General features: G+C 42.0%; 1 protein-coding gene across 1 annotated transcript; it reads right to left on the reverse strand.

Annotated features, from left to right (window-relative positions):
• Nucleotides 1-3,954: 3,954 nt before the first annotated feature.
• LOC145046174 (uncharacterized) lies at nt 3,955-4,524 on the reverse strand. Its single transcript, XM_078994479.1, has one exon. It carries the CDS (start codon nt 4,522-4,524, stop codon nt 3,955-3,957), a length of 570 nt encoding a protein of 189 aa, XP_078850605.1.
• Between the last annotated feature and the right edge of the window lie 7,979 nt (nt 4,525-12,503).

The raw sequence follows: 12,503 nt of genomic DNA on the forward strand, positions 1-12,503 counted from the left end.
TACCCCTCTGGTGTAGCAGAGAATTCCCCCTCTGGTGTGGCGAAAGACTCCCCCTCCGGTGTAGCGGAAGACTCCCCCTCAGGCGTAACGGAGGACTCCCCCTCTGAAAATAACTTTTTAGATGGGAACGGGGACTTCCCTTTGAATGATGAAGAGGATGCAGATGGAGCTGTGTAGATAACTTCTTCGTCTTCGTCTTCGTCTTCATAAATCTTTTTCCAACCAGAAACAGATCCAGATGAACCACTCGTAGACACACTTATTGATTTGAACATCGATGTGTAGTTAAATAGCCAATCCATACTCACTCTAGCGTCCGTCTCATTTTCTTCCAACTAACGCACGTCATAGGATTCCACAATATGTTTTGTCTTTTTATTGTAGACTCTATAAGCAGTGCGAGCGGCATACCCTACAAAGTAACAATTATCGACCTTAGCATTAAACTTCGGGTTGGGATCTAAGTGAAGAAGGGTGCAAGGACAGCCAAACACACGGAAATGACTGACTGACGGCTTGTGATTATATAGAATTTCATACGGGGTCTTCATCTGAGATTGGTTGATCAACGCGCAATTTTGAACGTAGCAGGCAGTGTTAATCGCCTCGACCCAAAAGAAGACTGGCAGTTTTGAATCACACAGCATCATCCTTGCAGCGTCCTTTAAAGTTCTGTTTCTTCTTTCAGCAACACCATTTTGTTAGGGTGTGTGAGCAGAACTATATTGATGCATGATGCCATTTTCTACGCAAAAGTGGTCGAGAACCGAATTCTTGAACTCTGTTCCATTATCGGTACGAAGCGCCTTCACCCAATGGTTAGTCTGGTTCTCAATTAATACTATGAATTTCTTAATCAAGTTAGCAACTCCAGATTTGTTGGATAGAAAGAAAACCCACGTAAACTGAGAGAAATCATCAATCATAACCAGGAAATAAGAATTTCTGTTGATGCTGAGAACATTTACTGGTCCAAACAAATCCATATCAAGCAATTGAAGCAACTGGCTAATTGAGTTAACCTGTTTTGGCAGGTGTGGTTTTCTATGATGCTTTCCTTGGGCACATGACACACATTTTTCAAATGTAATGAAGTCCTTGACAGGCAAACCACGGACCATCTCATTCTTCGAAAGACGATTCAGGTTCTTGGCATTAGCATGACCTAGTCTTCTGTGCCACAGCATTGCAGTTTGTTCGGAGATCTTGGAGAAAAGGCACGGAATTTGTTCAGGAAGATTGCTATTCATATCAATGATATTGGAATTTCCATCCCTTTTAGATTTTACAAGAATCCACTCTTTTGGGATGACAAAGCCTGGCTTGAGAATCATGCATTCCTTATCAGTGAAATGCGTTGAATAGCCCTTGTCACAGATCTAAGAAACACTTAACAAACTATGCTTCAGCTCGGGAGCAAAATTAACATTCTCGAAACTTAAAACCCCATTTGAGACAGTTCCTCTTTGAGTAATTTTGCCACCATCTCCACCCGCAAAGGAGATATATCCCCTATTAAATGATTGAATGTTGTGCAGTTGAGCGATATCTCCTGTCATATGCCGGGAACAGCCGCTATCGACGAACCGGGGTCTGACGACATTTCCCCGCAATTGTCCCTGAAAAATGTGCAGGTTTAGTTAGATTTGGGAACCCAGGTCATTATTTTCCTGGGTGGTCCCAATGCCTTTTTAGAATGATAATATTCGGAATTTTTAGAGGACACGGAAGATGAGTTGGAAGTTAGTTTTGGCAGCCATTTATAATTAGGTTTTCTAAAAGTCCCGGCTGTTTTTGAGGTTGACTGTTCATCAGTTTGCTTAAAGCGTGTGGGTTTTCTACCAGATTTGGTTGAAGACTCACTGCTGCTTCTTGATGAAACCAACCTTGGCTTGGCCATGCTCGGTTTTGGCAAACTGCCTGGGACTTTGTGATGGAAAGCCTTTTTATGCTTTTGAAAACTGATTCGTTTTCTACTCCGATCATCTTCCCAATCATCATTCCGAGAATGATTTCTAGAGGACTTTCTAGTTAAAGACCTTCCTCTGGATCTGTTCTCTCCTCTTGAAAATTTGAAATGTACAAACATACGATTTTGACAATTTTGAGCTATATGACCACCAACACCACAATTGAAACAGATTTGTTTGTTATTGTTATAATTTGTGCTACATTGATCAAGTTTGTTTCCCATACTATCACCCTTGCTTTTCTCACAAAAACATGAACAAGAAATGGGTTGTAAGGCAAGCGAGGGTACTTTAGATGGAGAAGTTTGTGGAATTGGTGGTTTTTCAAAATTATTATCACACACATCAGAATTGTCAATCAAATTATTCAAACTAGACACTTTCAAACCATTCAAAACAGTATCAGAAGTAATAGAAACACCGCCAGAAAAAACATTGTCGCTTAAAGCATCAGAAAAATTATTGTCTTTATTAAGAACTAAAACTTCGGGTTTGGACTCAGTCTTATTTTCAGAAACAGATCCTTCAACTTCATTCTGTGACTGATTCAAGGATTGATCTACAGGAGAAGTAGAAATGTTAGTACTTTCAACATTAATAAATCCTCCCGAAACAAAACCAGATGGCTTACCATAAACCATGAATGATTCATTGGTAATCTCTTCTTTGGACGGGGGCTTATGCTGATATGAATGATTGAAGGGAGGAGGCACTTGATTATAACCTAGACCCTTTGATTGATTTTTCTTAAATTTCATGCATTGGTCTATCATATTTGCAACTACCTCACTCAAGACATCAAATTTCCTAAAGTCAAAATCAGCGATTTCAAATTTTCCCTTTGAAGATTCAATTTCAGCCACTAGTTCAGCGTTCCGTTTCACTACATAATCATAATTTTCGCATTTATTACTGTAGTCTTCCTGAAGTTTCCAATTGGGCTTTAAGTGGTTTTTGACCTTTTCTAAGTTGGTAACCTTCATATCTAAGGTCCTCGATTAAGTTCGCGAAGAATCTTAAGGCTTTTTACCTCACTATCTAATATCTCAATTTTCTCATGCAAAATTTTAACATAACCAATACAAGCTTGAGAACAAGATGGTAGACTTACCTCAGTTGTATTAAGCTCATGAGAGGAAGATACCATCAATGCAAATTGCATCTCCTTTATCTTATCTTTAGCTGCTACAATCTCTGCCAGAGCATCATCACAAACTTGTGCCAGGTGGGCATTTTCAAGTCCAGACAAGTTTAGCGCCTGCATCTGATCCTCCCAGTCAAATACTGAGCGACCATAGCCTTCTCGTTGTTTGTTTGAGCACCACTCCAATTGTTTCCGACTGAAACTATTGTCCTATCATTATTTAATCTTCTGTCTAGCTGTGGACAATCATGAGCAAAATTCCCTGGCTCATGGTAGTTAAAACATCGAAGCTTTCCCTTGTTGAACCCAACCTTCTTATCAGCACCCACTCCCCAGTTGTTCTTTTTAGTCTTTTTGGCAAACTGCTTTGCCCTAAATACTGCCATGGCAATTTGCCACGTAATATCCATCTCCTTAACATCTTCAGGGTGAATCTGATCAAGATCTGCAATTGATAGTTGAGGTGGGAGATCTCCGGCTACGAGTGCATTGTAGCAATTGACAAGCCTTGAAGCAAGTGCAAGATTTTCATCACTGTCCTTTCCCTTTGAATAAGAAGCCCCAGTTGAAGATGATGCAGAGGAAGCTGATGGAGTGGGAAAGGTTTGCTTCTGAGCTTGTGGAGCAGTAAATGATTGACCTGCATAAGGAAGAGAAAAACGAGAATGATGAAAGAGAATTGTTAGAAGAGATGCCAAGGTTCGTAGATGAATAAGAGTTCACATGGTTGATTTCCCACTGCTTGTCATCAATATCACACGCCTTGATGACTGCCATTACTTCAACGAGAGAGAGACGACTGAGATCCTTAGTCTTCTTAATGACTGCTACATTCATGTCCTAAGATTTTGGGAGAGAATTCAATAGCTTCTTTTTTATCTCTGACTTTGTATAGAAAATCCCAGCCACAATCATTTCAGTATTGAGAGTTGTGAACCGTTGCAGTTGTGCTTCAAGACTCTCTCCAGGAACATAATTGAACATATTGAATCGTTGTCGCAGCATGTCTTGGTGACTCTCTCTCATGTCTTCGTTCCCTTCATAAACCTCAATTAGAGCTTCCCACAAAGCCTTAGCAGACGTATACTCTCTGAAACCTTGAGTAATATCTGGTGACAGAGCCATGGCCAAGATAGCCAATGCCTTCTCATGTTCTTCCACACTCTCAAAGTCCTCATCAATGTAATTCTCTATCTTTTTGTTGACCACTTGCCCAGCAACTGTAGTGGTGATTCTGACTGGATCCTTGATAATGCATTTCCAGATCTTGAAGTCTTTCATTTTTATGTATTTCTTGATTTTGTACTTCCACTCAGGAAAGCCATCAGCAGACATTAACCTTGAAATTCGTGTAGTGGTGCCCATGACAACATCAAGTTCTTGAAAATGAGTTTGACTTTGAGATTCCATTTTTTTAATATTGTTTAATAAATGTGAAATAAGATAAAATTAATTAATTAATAAAAAAAATTTGATTTGGTGTCAAAATGAGTTTACTGCCCAAAATTGGTTTGCTTCCAACAACTGAGACAAGGAAGTCAAATGAAGTTTTTGAAACTGTAACCCCTACTTCAGATCAAATGGCAAGTGTTTCCATTCCAATGGAGATGGTTATGGGATGTTCCCATCCTGTTTCTGTTCCTCCTACCTCAGAGCCATTTGTGAATGATTTTGCAATGACACAGTCTGATCAACCCCCATTAAAAAGACAAAGAAGGGATCCAAGGCAGAGTGATGTAATTGCAAGTCTTGTTAGCGGCCTTCCAGTACCACCACCACCTACTACTACTACTACCAGTCTCACCACAACCAAACTGTTTTCTGTGGGTCCAGACACTACCTTTGAGGTTTGTGGTTCCTCTATTCCACCAAGGTTTACCCCACCTCGATCTGATCATGATGAAGCTTCTGTGAGATTGGCCATGCATTTGGCTGAGAAGCAATTTTTGATGCCTTCTCCTCGCGGTAAAGGTGTTTCTATAGGAGATGGTGGTTATGGAGGAGACAACATAACTATCTCAGGGCTACAGAAGGAGATATCGGTGCTGAGCCAGAAAAACATTGAGCTTGGTATTCAAGTGTCAGAACTTAGAGCTGAAAATTCAAAGCTTATTGTTCAAGTGTCTGAGCTTCAGTCTGATGATTCGAAGCTTGGTATGCAAGTTGCTGATCTTGCTAAAGACAAAGATTTAAAGTCAAAACAGATCTCCGATCTTCAAGATCACTTCAATCGCTTGACTTCAAGCTATTTTGAGTTAAAGAAGAAGGTTGAGGAAGACTTTGGTGATAAATACCAGACATATGGTTATGAATACAAGATCAATCTTCATGTTCAAGCCTTTCCAGTCACTTTGCCAACTGGAAAAACATCCGGAGAGGTTAATCGTGTTGAAGATGAGCCTCCTCAAGCCCCCCATATTTCCGCATTCATTCACGACGCACAAGAGGAAGCAGCTAAGAAAGGGCAATTGCTGTTTAAAAGGAACCCTACTTAGAATGTCTCTTGGGATGAGCCTACGATTACAGTGACTGATCTTGAAGTCGTTCGGTTCAGAGATACTTTCGGTGACAGATCGGGAATTCTTTCATGGGATTTCATGATCCTCTCAAGATGCGGATCGTTCTAAGGAAAAGTGGCAATTCTGAACTTTATAGAGATAGTCATGATTTCAGTTCATGGACTAGAGTCGATCTGACTGAATTATCTCGAGCTCCTTTCTCCAATTTAACAAACAATCCTCAGGCGAATCAGTTTAAGCACTTCCTTGAAGATCAAGTCAAGAAAGGATTTCCAGCCATGAATACTGATAAGTCTATTATAGAAGAGCACTCTGATATCCTTGATCCTAAAATTGATAAGCCTTTTCAAGTCGTGATGTGGCCTGCAACCAAGCAGGTCAAACAATTCCCTGTTCTTCAACATTATCAAGATGGATCTCGAAGTTCTATGGAGTGTTGGGTCTTTGATGAAATTACTTCCGCTGCGGTCATCAAGCTCAAGAATGGGTGCATTCGACTCTACGATCGAAGAGATTTGTTACAGTTTCGAAAATGGGATATTCATCACCTAAGCAACTTTCAGATTTTGGTTGCAAAAGATACTTTTGAAGATGCTGCGAAGGTGTATACAACTATGGTTGCTGAGATTATAAACAAACAGATGTGGAATGGGGTAATGGGGCAAGCTGTAACATCCCAAAAACACAGTCTGAAAATTTCGTTTAATTTAATGATAAAACCATAGTCAATAAACCTCATATAGAAATCATAAGCAATGTATCTCAAAATATTATAACAACTGTCAAATATATCAGAGTATAAACATCCCTGGCTGAACAAATGGTGTGTGCACTGCAATCATCCCGAGCTCCTCTTTTGAAAACTAAGTACCTGAAACCAAAACTGAAATTGTAAGCACGAAGCTTAGTAAGATCCCCCAAACTACCACATACCATACAACATCATATAAACACATATTGGGCCTTAACCAATGCATCAGACCGAAGTTCGAAAACTGCATCGGACCGAAGTCCGGAACTGACTGGGACCTTGTCCCTTGTATCGGACCGAAGTTCGAAACTAACTGCATCGGACCAAAGTCTGGAACTGACTGGGACCTTGTCCCCTGCATCGGACAGAAGTCCGGAACTAACTGCATCGGACCGAAGTCCGGAAACTAACTGAGCATAACATAGCATAGCATAAACATATCAACTAGCATGAACACATAAACTACATACTACATCGGGTCGTGGCCCGGAACACATAACACAAAAACACCGTCTGAGCCACGAAGGCATCAAACATTCTAACTACTGCATCGGACCGAGGTCCGGAAACTACTACTAATTAAACGGGTGGGCATTGTGGCCTTAGACCCGTTCCTACTGGAAGGAAAACTCACCTCACACTCTTGAAGTCCCGCAGGCTCAATCTCACACAACTGAAGTCCCGCAGACTCAACCCCAGCTGCTAGATGACAGATTCCCGATCTATCAACATCAAAATATCACCCAATTAATAATTGGGTTCCACTACATAACTATAATTACATACTTTGGATAATTACTACATTACCCCAAGCTTGGCTTACCCAAGCCCAAGGTCCAAACCATAGGCCTAAAGTCAACTAGGGATCAAAGCCCAACATATGGCCTAATTTTCTAAATTGGGCCCAAAGCTCTACATGGACTTCCCTTAAGGACCAATTGCTTAGTACGGTCCAACATGTCTCATTCTAAGGGCCCAATATCATACAACCATCTAGGCCCAAACTATGGCCCGTCTATGGCCCAATTTTCCAAATTGGGCCCAATCCTTCATTAGGGCCTTACCCTAAAGCCCAACTAAATATTCTAGTCCATAATCATTCTTAGATGGCCCATTATTAGCCCAATTGAAAAGCCGAACTCAAGGCCCATGTGACATTAGGGTTTCACATAAAATGACAATTAGGGTTAAGTGTTTCTCACTTGACCCATTAAGGGCTTAACCCACTAAGGACTTAATCCACTAAGGACTTAATCCATTAAGTCCATTATTGCTTCGATTAATACCAATAATTATTATTTAATATTTCACTTATTAAATAATTCTTGTGTGTGTCCTAATAATTTCTCAAATATTAGTATTTTCTCAGTTAGCCTATTAAGGACTTAGTCCATTAAGTCCTTTATTCTACTAGATAAATGACAAGAAACAGTTTGGGCTTAATTCATAATCCAATCCCAATGGCCCAAAAGTGGGTGCAAATAAGTCCAAGGCCCAAATACTCATAATTAGGGTTTTCCACCCAAACATGGCCCAATAGGCCCAAAACTAATCTCTAAGCCCATTAGGGTTTGCTAGCGGGGCACCACCCACTACCAACTCGGGTAGTGGTGGTCAATGGCGGCCCACAGCGGCGGCCACCACCTTACTGTGGTGGCTTTGAGTTTCTTTTTATTAGTCATTTTGCTAATTACAATTATAGAGCTTAAACCAAAACTAACACAAACACACACACACACACAATCGCCCTAGTGGTGGCCGACGGTGGCTGTTCTTGATTTTCCGGCTAAACTAAACACACACCATAAAATACGTCTCTTGCTCAGGAATGCAAACGACCACCCACTTCACGGTGGCATACGGAGGTCCAATAGTCAACAGCAGCGGCACAACGACGGCAGCCACGATTTCCAACGGTGGCGGCGGTGGTTCCTGCCCAAAATCACACATACTACATCATAATTAATAAGCACACACACACAGCCACTTCCTACGGTGGCTAGTGATGGCAAATGGGGCAGAAAACGGTGGTAGCCACCACCATGAGGTGGTGGCGGTGGATTTCATGCCAAATGACATCCAGCTTACGCATACAACTCATGGCAGAAATCCATGCCCAAAAACAACACAAGACTAAGACTCCCAACCACCGACTTGGAGGCTAGGGTCATCGGAGTGAGCAGAATTGGCGGTTCAAGGGCCGCCGGTGTTCACAGCCTTAAAGCATGGCGTCAAAACACCAAAACAAATGAGGACATGAGAAAATAAGCGGCATATGACCTTACCAAGAACCTCCCGGTCACGCAGAACCCATACAGCAATGACGTAGCTGTAGTCGCCGGTCTCGGTGGCTCTTCTGGCTTACCTTATGTCACTGGCACCAACAAGGAGGTGGTGCTCGTCGGCAAGGCAGCAGGCGACAGCCTCGTTTGGACGGAAGAAGAAGAAAAAGGAGATGGCGGTCGATGAAAGCTTTCAATGGGTAGTAGCGGCTGCATCTGATTCTCTTAGGGTTGAAGATGCGATGTGGGGAAGGCATACGGGTATATCCCATGTCCATTCAAACTTCCATTCCTTTTTCCAAGATTAGTCCCCATTATTTCAAAATCTTTACAATTTAAATCCTAAAAATTACTAAGCATACCCTTACTTCTAAAATCCTTCTCAAATAAACTCTGTAATTTACTAAACAACCCCCAACTATCAAAATTCTTCACACATTAGTCTGGGACTCACATTTATTAATTTATTTAAATAACTAGGGCTTTAAAACTCTCCCCCACTTAAATTAGATTTCATCCTCGAAATCATTCCTTACCATCTCTCACATGCCAACCTACTCTAGTAAAATGGTCACAATCCTGGGCACACCCTAGCCCTACTAGGGTAGCCATGACCAATCTTCGCAAAGCCCTAAAACCCTCAGGTGAACGAATTCCTCTCAACAAGATTACATGTACTCCATATGAAATTTGCTATCTCTAGATGATCTGAATCCTTAACAGACCACTCATACTGAGTCATTATAGATGAATCCAATCCACTTATCTCTCAGCTGCCTACTCCTCTTCTGATAACTCAAGGCTCCCACTAGAAGAACAGAATCACAAACCCCTTATCCCTGCAATTCACTTATACATAGCCAAACTCATATAATTCTGCTGTAAGTGACTTAGCATAACCCAAGCTGCTTGTGACTCTAATCATACATGAAATCCCACAATACCATTACTGCTTGAGAACAAAAACTGTCTGAATCACTGGTCTGCCTGGAAACATTGAACTGCCTGAAACACTGACTGTCTGCAACACTGAACTACCTAACACTGAACTACCCGAAACACTGAACTTTCTGAACACTGAACTGCCTGAACATTGGACTGTCCGAAACACTATACCGCCTGAAATACCATGCTGCTACATGGCTGCTTTCCAACATCTATCGAAACCTTCCTGGTCTCCATTCATTCGTCAGTCATCTGAAATATCGGGTTCCAGCTCGGCTGTGGAGCCAAAGGACTCCCTATCTAGTCGCCTCACACGACTTCTAAACAAAATCCTTCTCTGGAACTAGTTGTCACTAGTTATCATGTCACTGAGGCTCTAACAACCTCCTGATCCAACCGATTGGGTACGTACATCGAATCCTGACGTTACCAAATATAGGCTAAAAGTGATTGCTACCCAACCTATGGTAGCCCTAAATCACAAGCAATCTTATACAACCCATTTCTTGCCTGATCCCACAACTGCAGTGGCACTCCTGCAGTCGTATCACTGAATTAACCTGATCTAGTCCTTCTGGGTAATTCCGAAATCCAATCCATGGATTTCCATATCCTTACTGGTACACCCGAACTGGTGGGTACTACTATTCTTTCCGCGCCCTAACGATGCAATCACGCTATCTACCAACCCAGTGAATGCTACGGCTACACCCATAAACTTACAACACTTTAACACTATCTAGCTGCTAGTGAATGCTACGGCTACACCTGCAGACTTACAACACTCTAACACTATCTATACTGGATCGAACACGCACTTAACCCGCACTATGTTGAACTCATGTCCTGACTGGAATCCCCAATCGGATTCCCTAAGGCTTGCTAGCAACATTCCGAGACCGCGATCTCATCATTGGCAAGTTTTTTTTTGAACTTCCATCTCACACTATCCTCAATTCATACAGTCGCTTGGGCTTTCTTCCTTCCTAGAAAGGATGCGAAACTAATCCCATCTTCATAACCGCTCTTGCTTCGGAATTCCTTTTGTGATTCTCCCCCACTTTGATTCAGCTAATGCCCTACAACACCCAAAACTAGAAACATTCTCAATTCTTCTTACCCTCCCATGACCAATCTGCTAGAACTCACGCTTATCCTTGCTAGGGTTTCAACACCAGCTAATCCAAAAGATCACACAATTTCTAAAAAAATCCGAATAAATCTCTGGTAATAACCCGCTAGACCCTAGAAGCTCCGAATCTCAATTGGAGACCTCAGAATCTCCCATTGCATCACGACCTCTATCTTGGCCAGATTGACTAGAATACCCTTCTGATTGAAAAGGTGCCCAAGAAATTGCACCCCGCGCAACCAGATATCACATTTAGAGTAGCTTTCAAAAAGTCTCTCCCTCTTCAAAGTCTCTAGCACCTCCCTCAGGTGCTTCTCGTGCTGCTTCTCAGTCTTGGAATAAACCAAGATGATGTTATCCTCTCCCAAACCCGCGATTTGGGAAATGATCTTTCACTATCCGCTAATAATTCTCGGTATGCAATTGGCATATGCCATTTCTTGGAAGTATAATTCAAACACAAACGGAGGATAACCCAGATTCACACTTACTCAACCCCTGGAATGAATGACTCTATCATGCAGTTTTCCCGCATGTGTTGTACTGAATCTAACCCTGCTGGTCTCTCAAAAACTGATCCAAAATCAAGGGTCTTCTCCCGAGACACCTCTATATAAGCAACTGATCGAATTCTGTACACCAATGTGCTCCAAGTACATATCTCGTTCTCAACTCAAGAAGTCATATCATTTAGGGTCTTGCACCCCGAGATACTCACGATCTCCCTGCTAACACTCTACAATATGTTTTGATAACCTACCTTCTTCATTTCTTCATCTGTTGCATTCTGTGGTACCATATAAGCTCTTTCCCGAGACTTGGCAGTGAGCTTTGCCACAGTCTCAGTCGTCTGGTGGAGATCTAACAACTCTTGTGCTAACTGTTGCGCCTCAATCGCCTGGGCAGGCTCTATCTTCCACGAGACAGGAAGTAAGTCAGATCTTGTCTCCTTTCGAGATGACGTATGGTACGAAAAGTGTTGGCGACATCTGCCAACCATCTGCTGCTAACAATGGGTCCCCAACCCCCATGACAATTTGAAGTCTCACAAACTCTGAATTCCCGAAACATCAACGTACGGTCCTTTATCATGACTGCTATCTCAGTGCATAATGCACTCGGCTTCTCATCACAAATCTCTATAATATCTTCCTTAGTCACACTGAGGATCACAGGAGTCTGGTCAATGATACTGCGCATAATTCTCAGATGGAATGAACTCCCTCATCTGATCATCAATTTGCCTGACTCCAGAGTCTGATCCTGATCCCTCGTTGACACCAGAACTACCATCTGGTCTACCACATAGCGTCACTATATCGGTAATACACCATCACTAACATCACAATACTTATCAAAACTCGAGGGATCTCACACATACTACAATTTCCCTGGTCTTATCTTAGAATTCCTTCATTCGAGTACGGATCCTCTGCTTTCAGTAGTACGGGCCCATACTACCTTCCGGATCTATCCGTACTTTCCTCAACTACTGCCTCGACTTCACCAAGTCACTTCTACTGCTACTGATCTCTACTACTCTCATCCTAGGCTTGCCCTAGGGAAATGTCTGACTCTAACCAATCCAGTCCTCAGCTGCTGAAGGCCTCTTTGTAATGCCAATTAACCATTACCTTAATACCATCACATGTGGCGAGGCTCAAATAATCCTTCGATTAAAAGACTCGTCCCTACAACGGTTAGACTCAAACAAGAGCTGCACAATAGGGCCAAATCTATCACTCTGAGATTATTCAACC

The sequence above is a fragment of the Lactuca saligna genome, chromosome 5 (genome assembly GCF_052625555.1).
Source record: "Lactuca saligna cultivar CGN05327 chromosome 5, ASM5262555v1, whole genome shotgun sequence".
Lineage (NCBI taxonomy): Eukaryota > Viridiplantae > Streptophyta > Magnoliopsida > Asterales > Asteraceae > Lactuca > Lactuca saligna.

Excerpts from the sequence above, each read along its gene's own strand:
- LOC145046174 (XM_078994479.1), bottom strand. The coding sequence starts at position 4,524 with ATGGAATCTCAAAGTCAAACTCATTTTCAAGAACTTGATGTTGTCATG.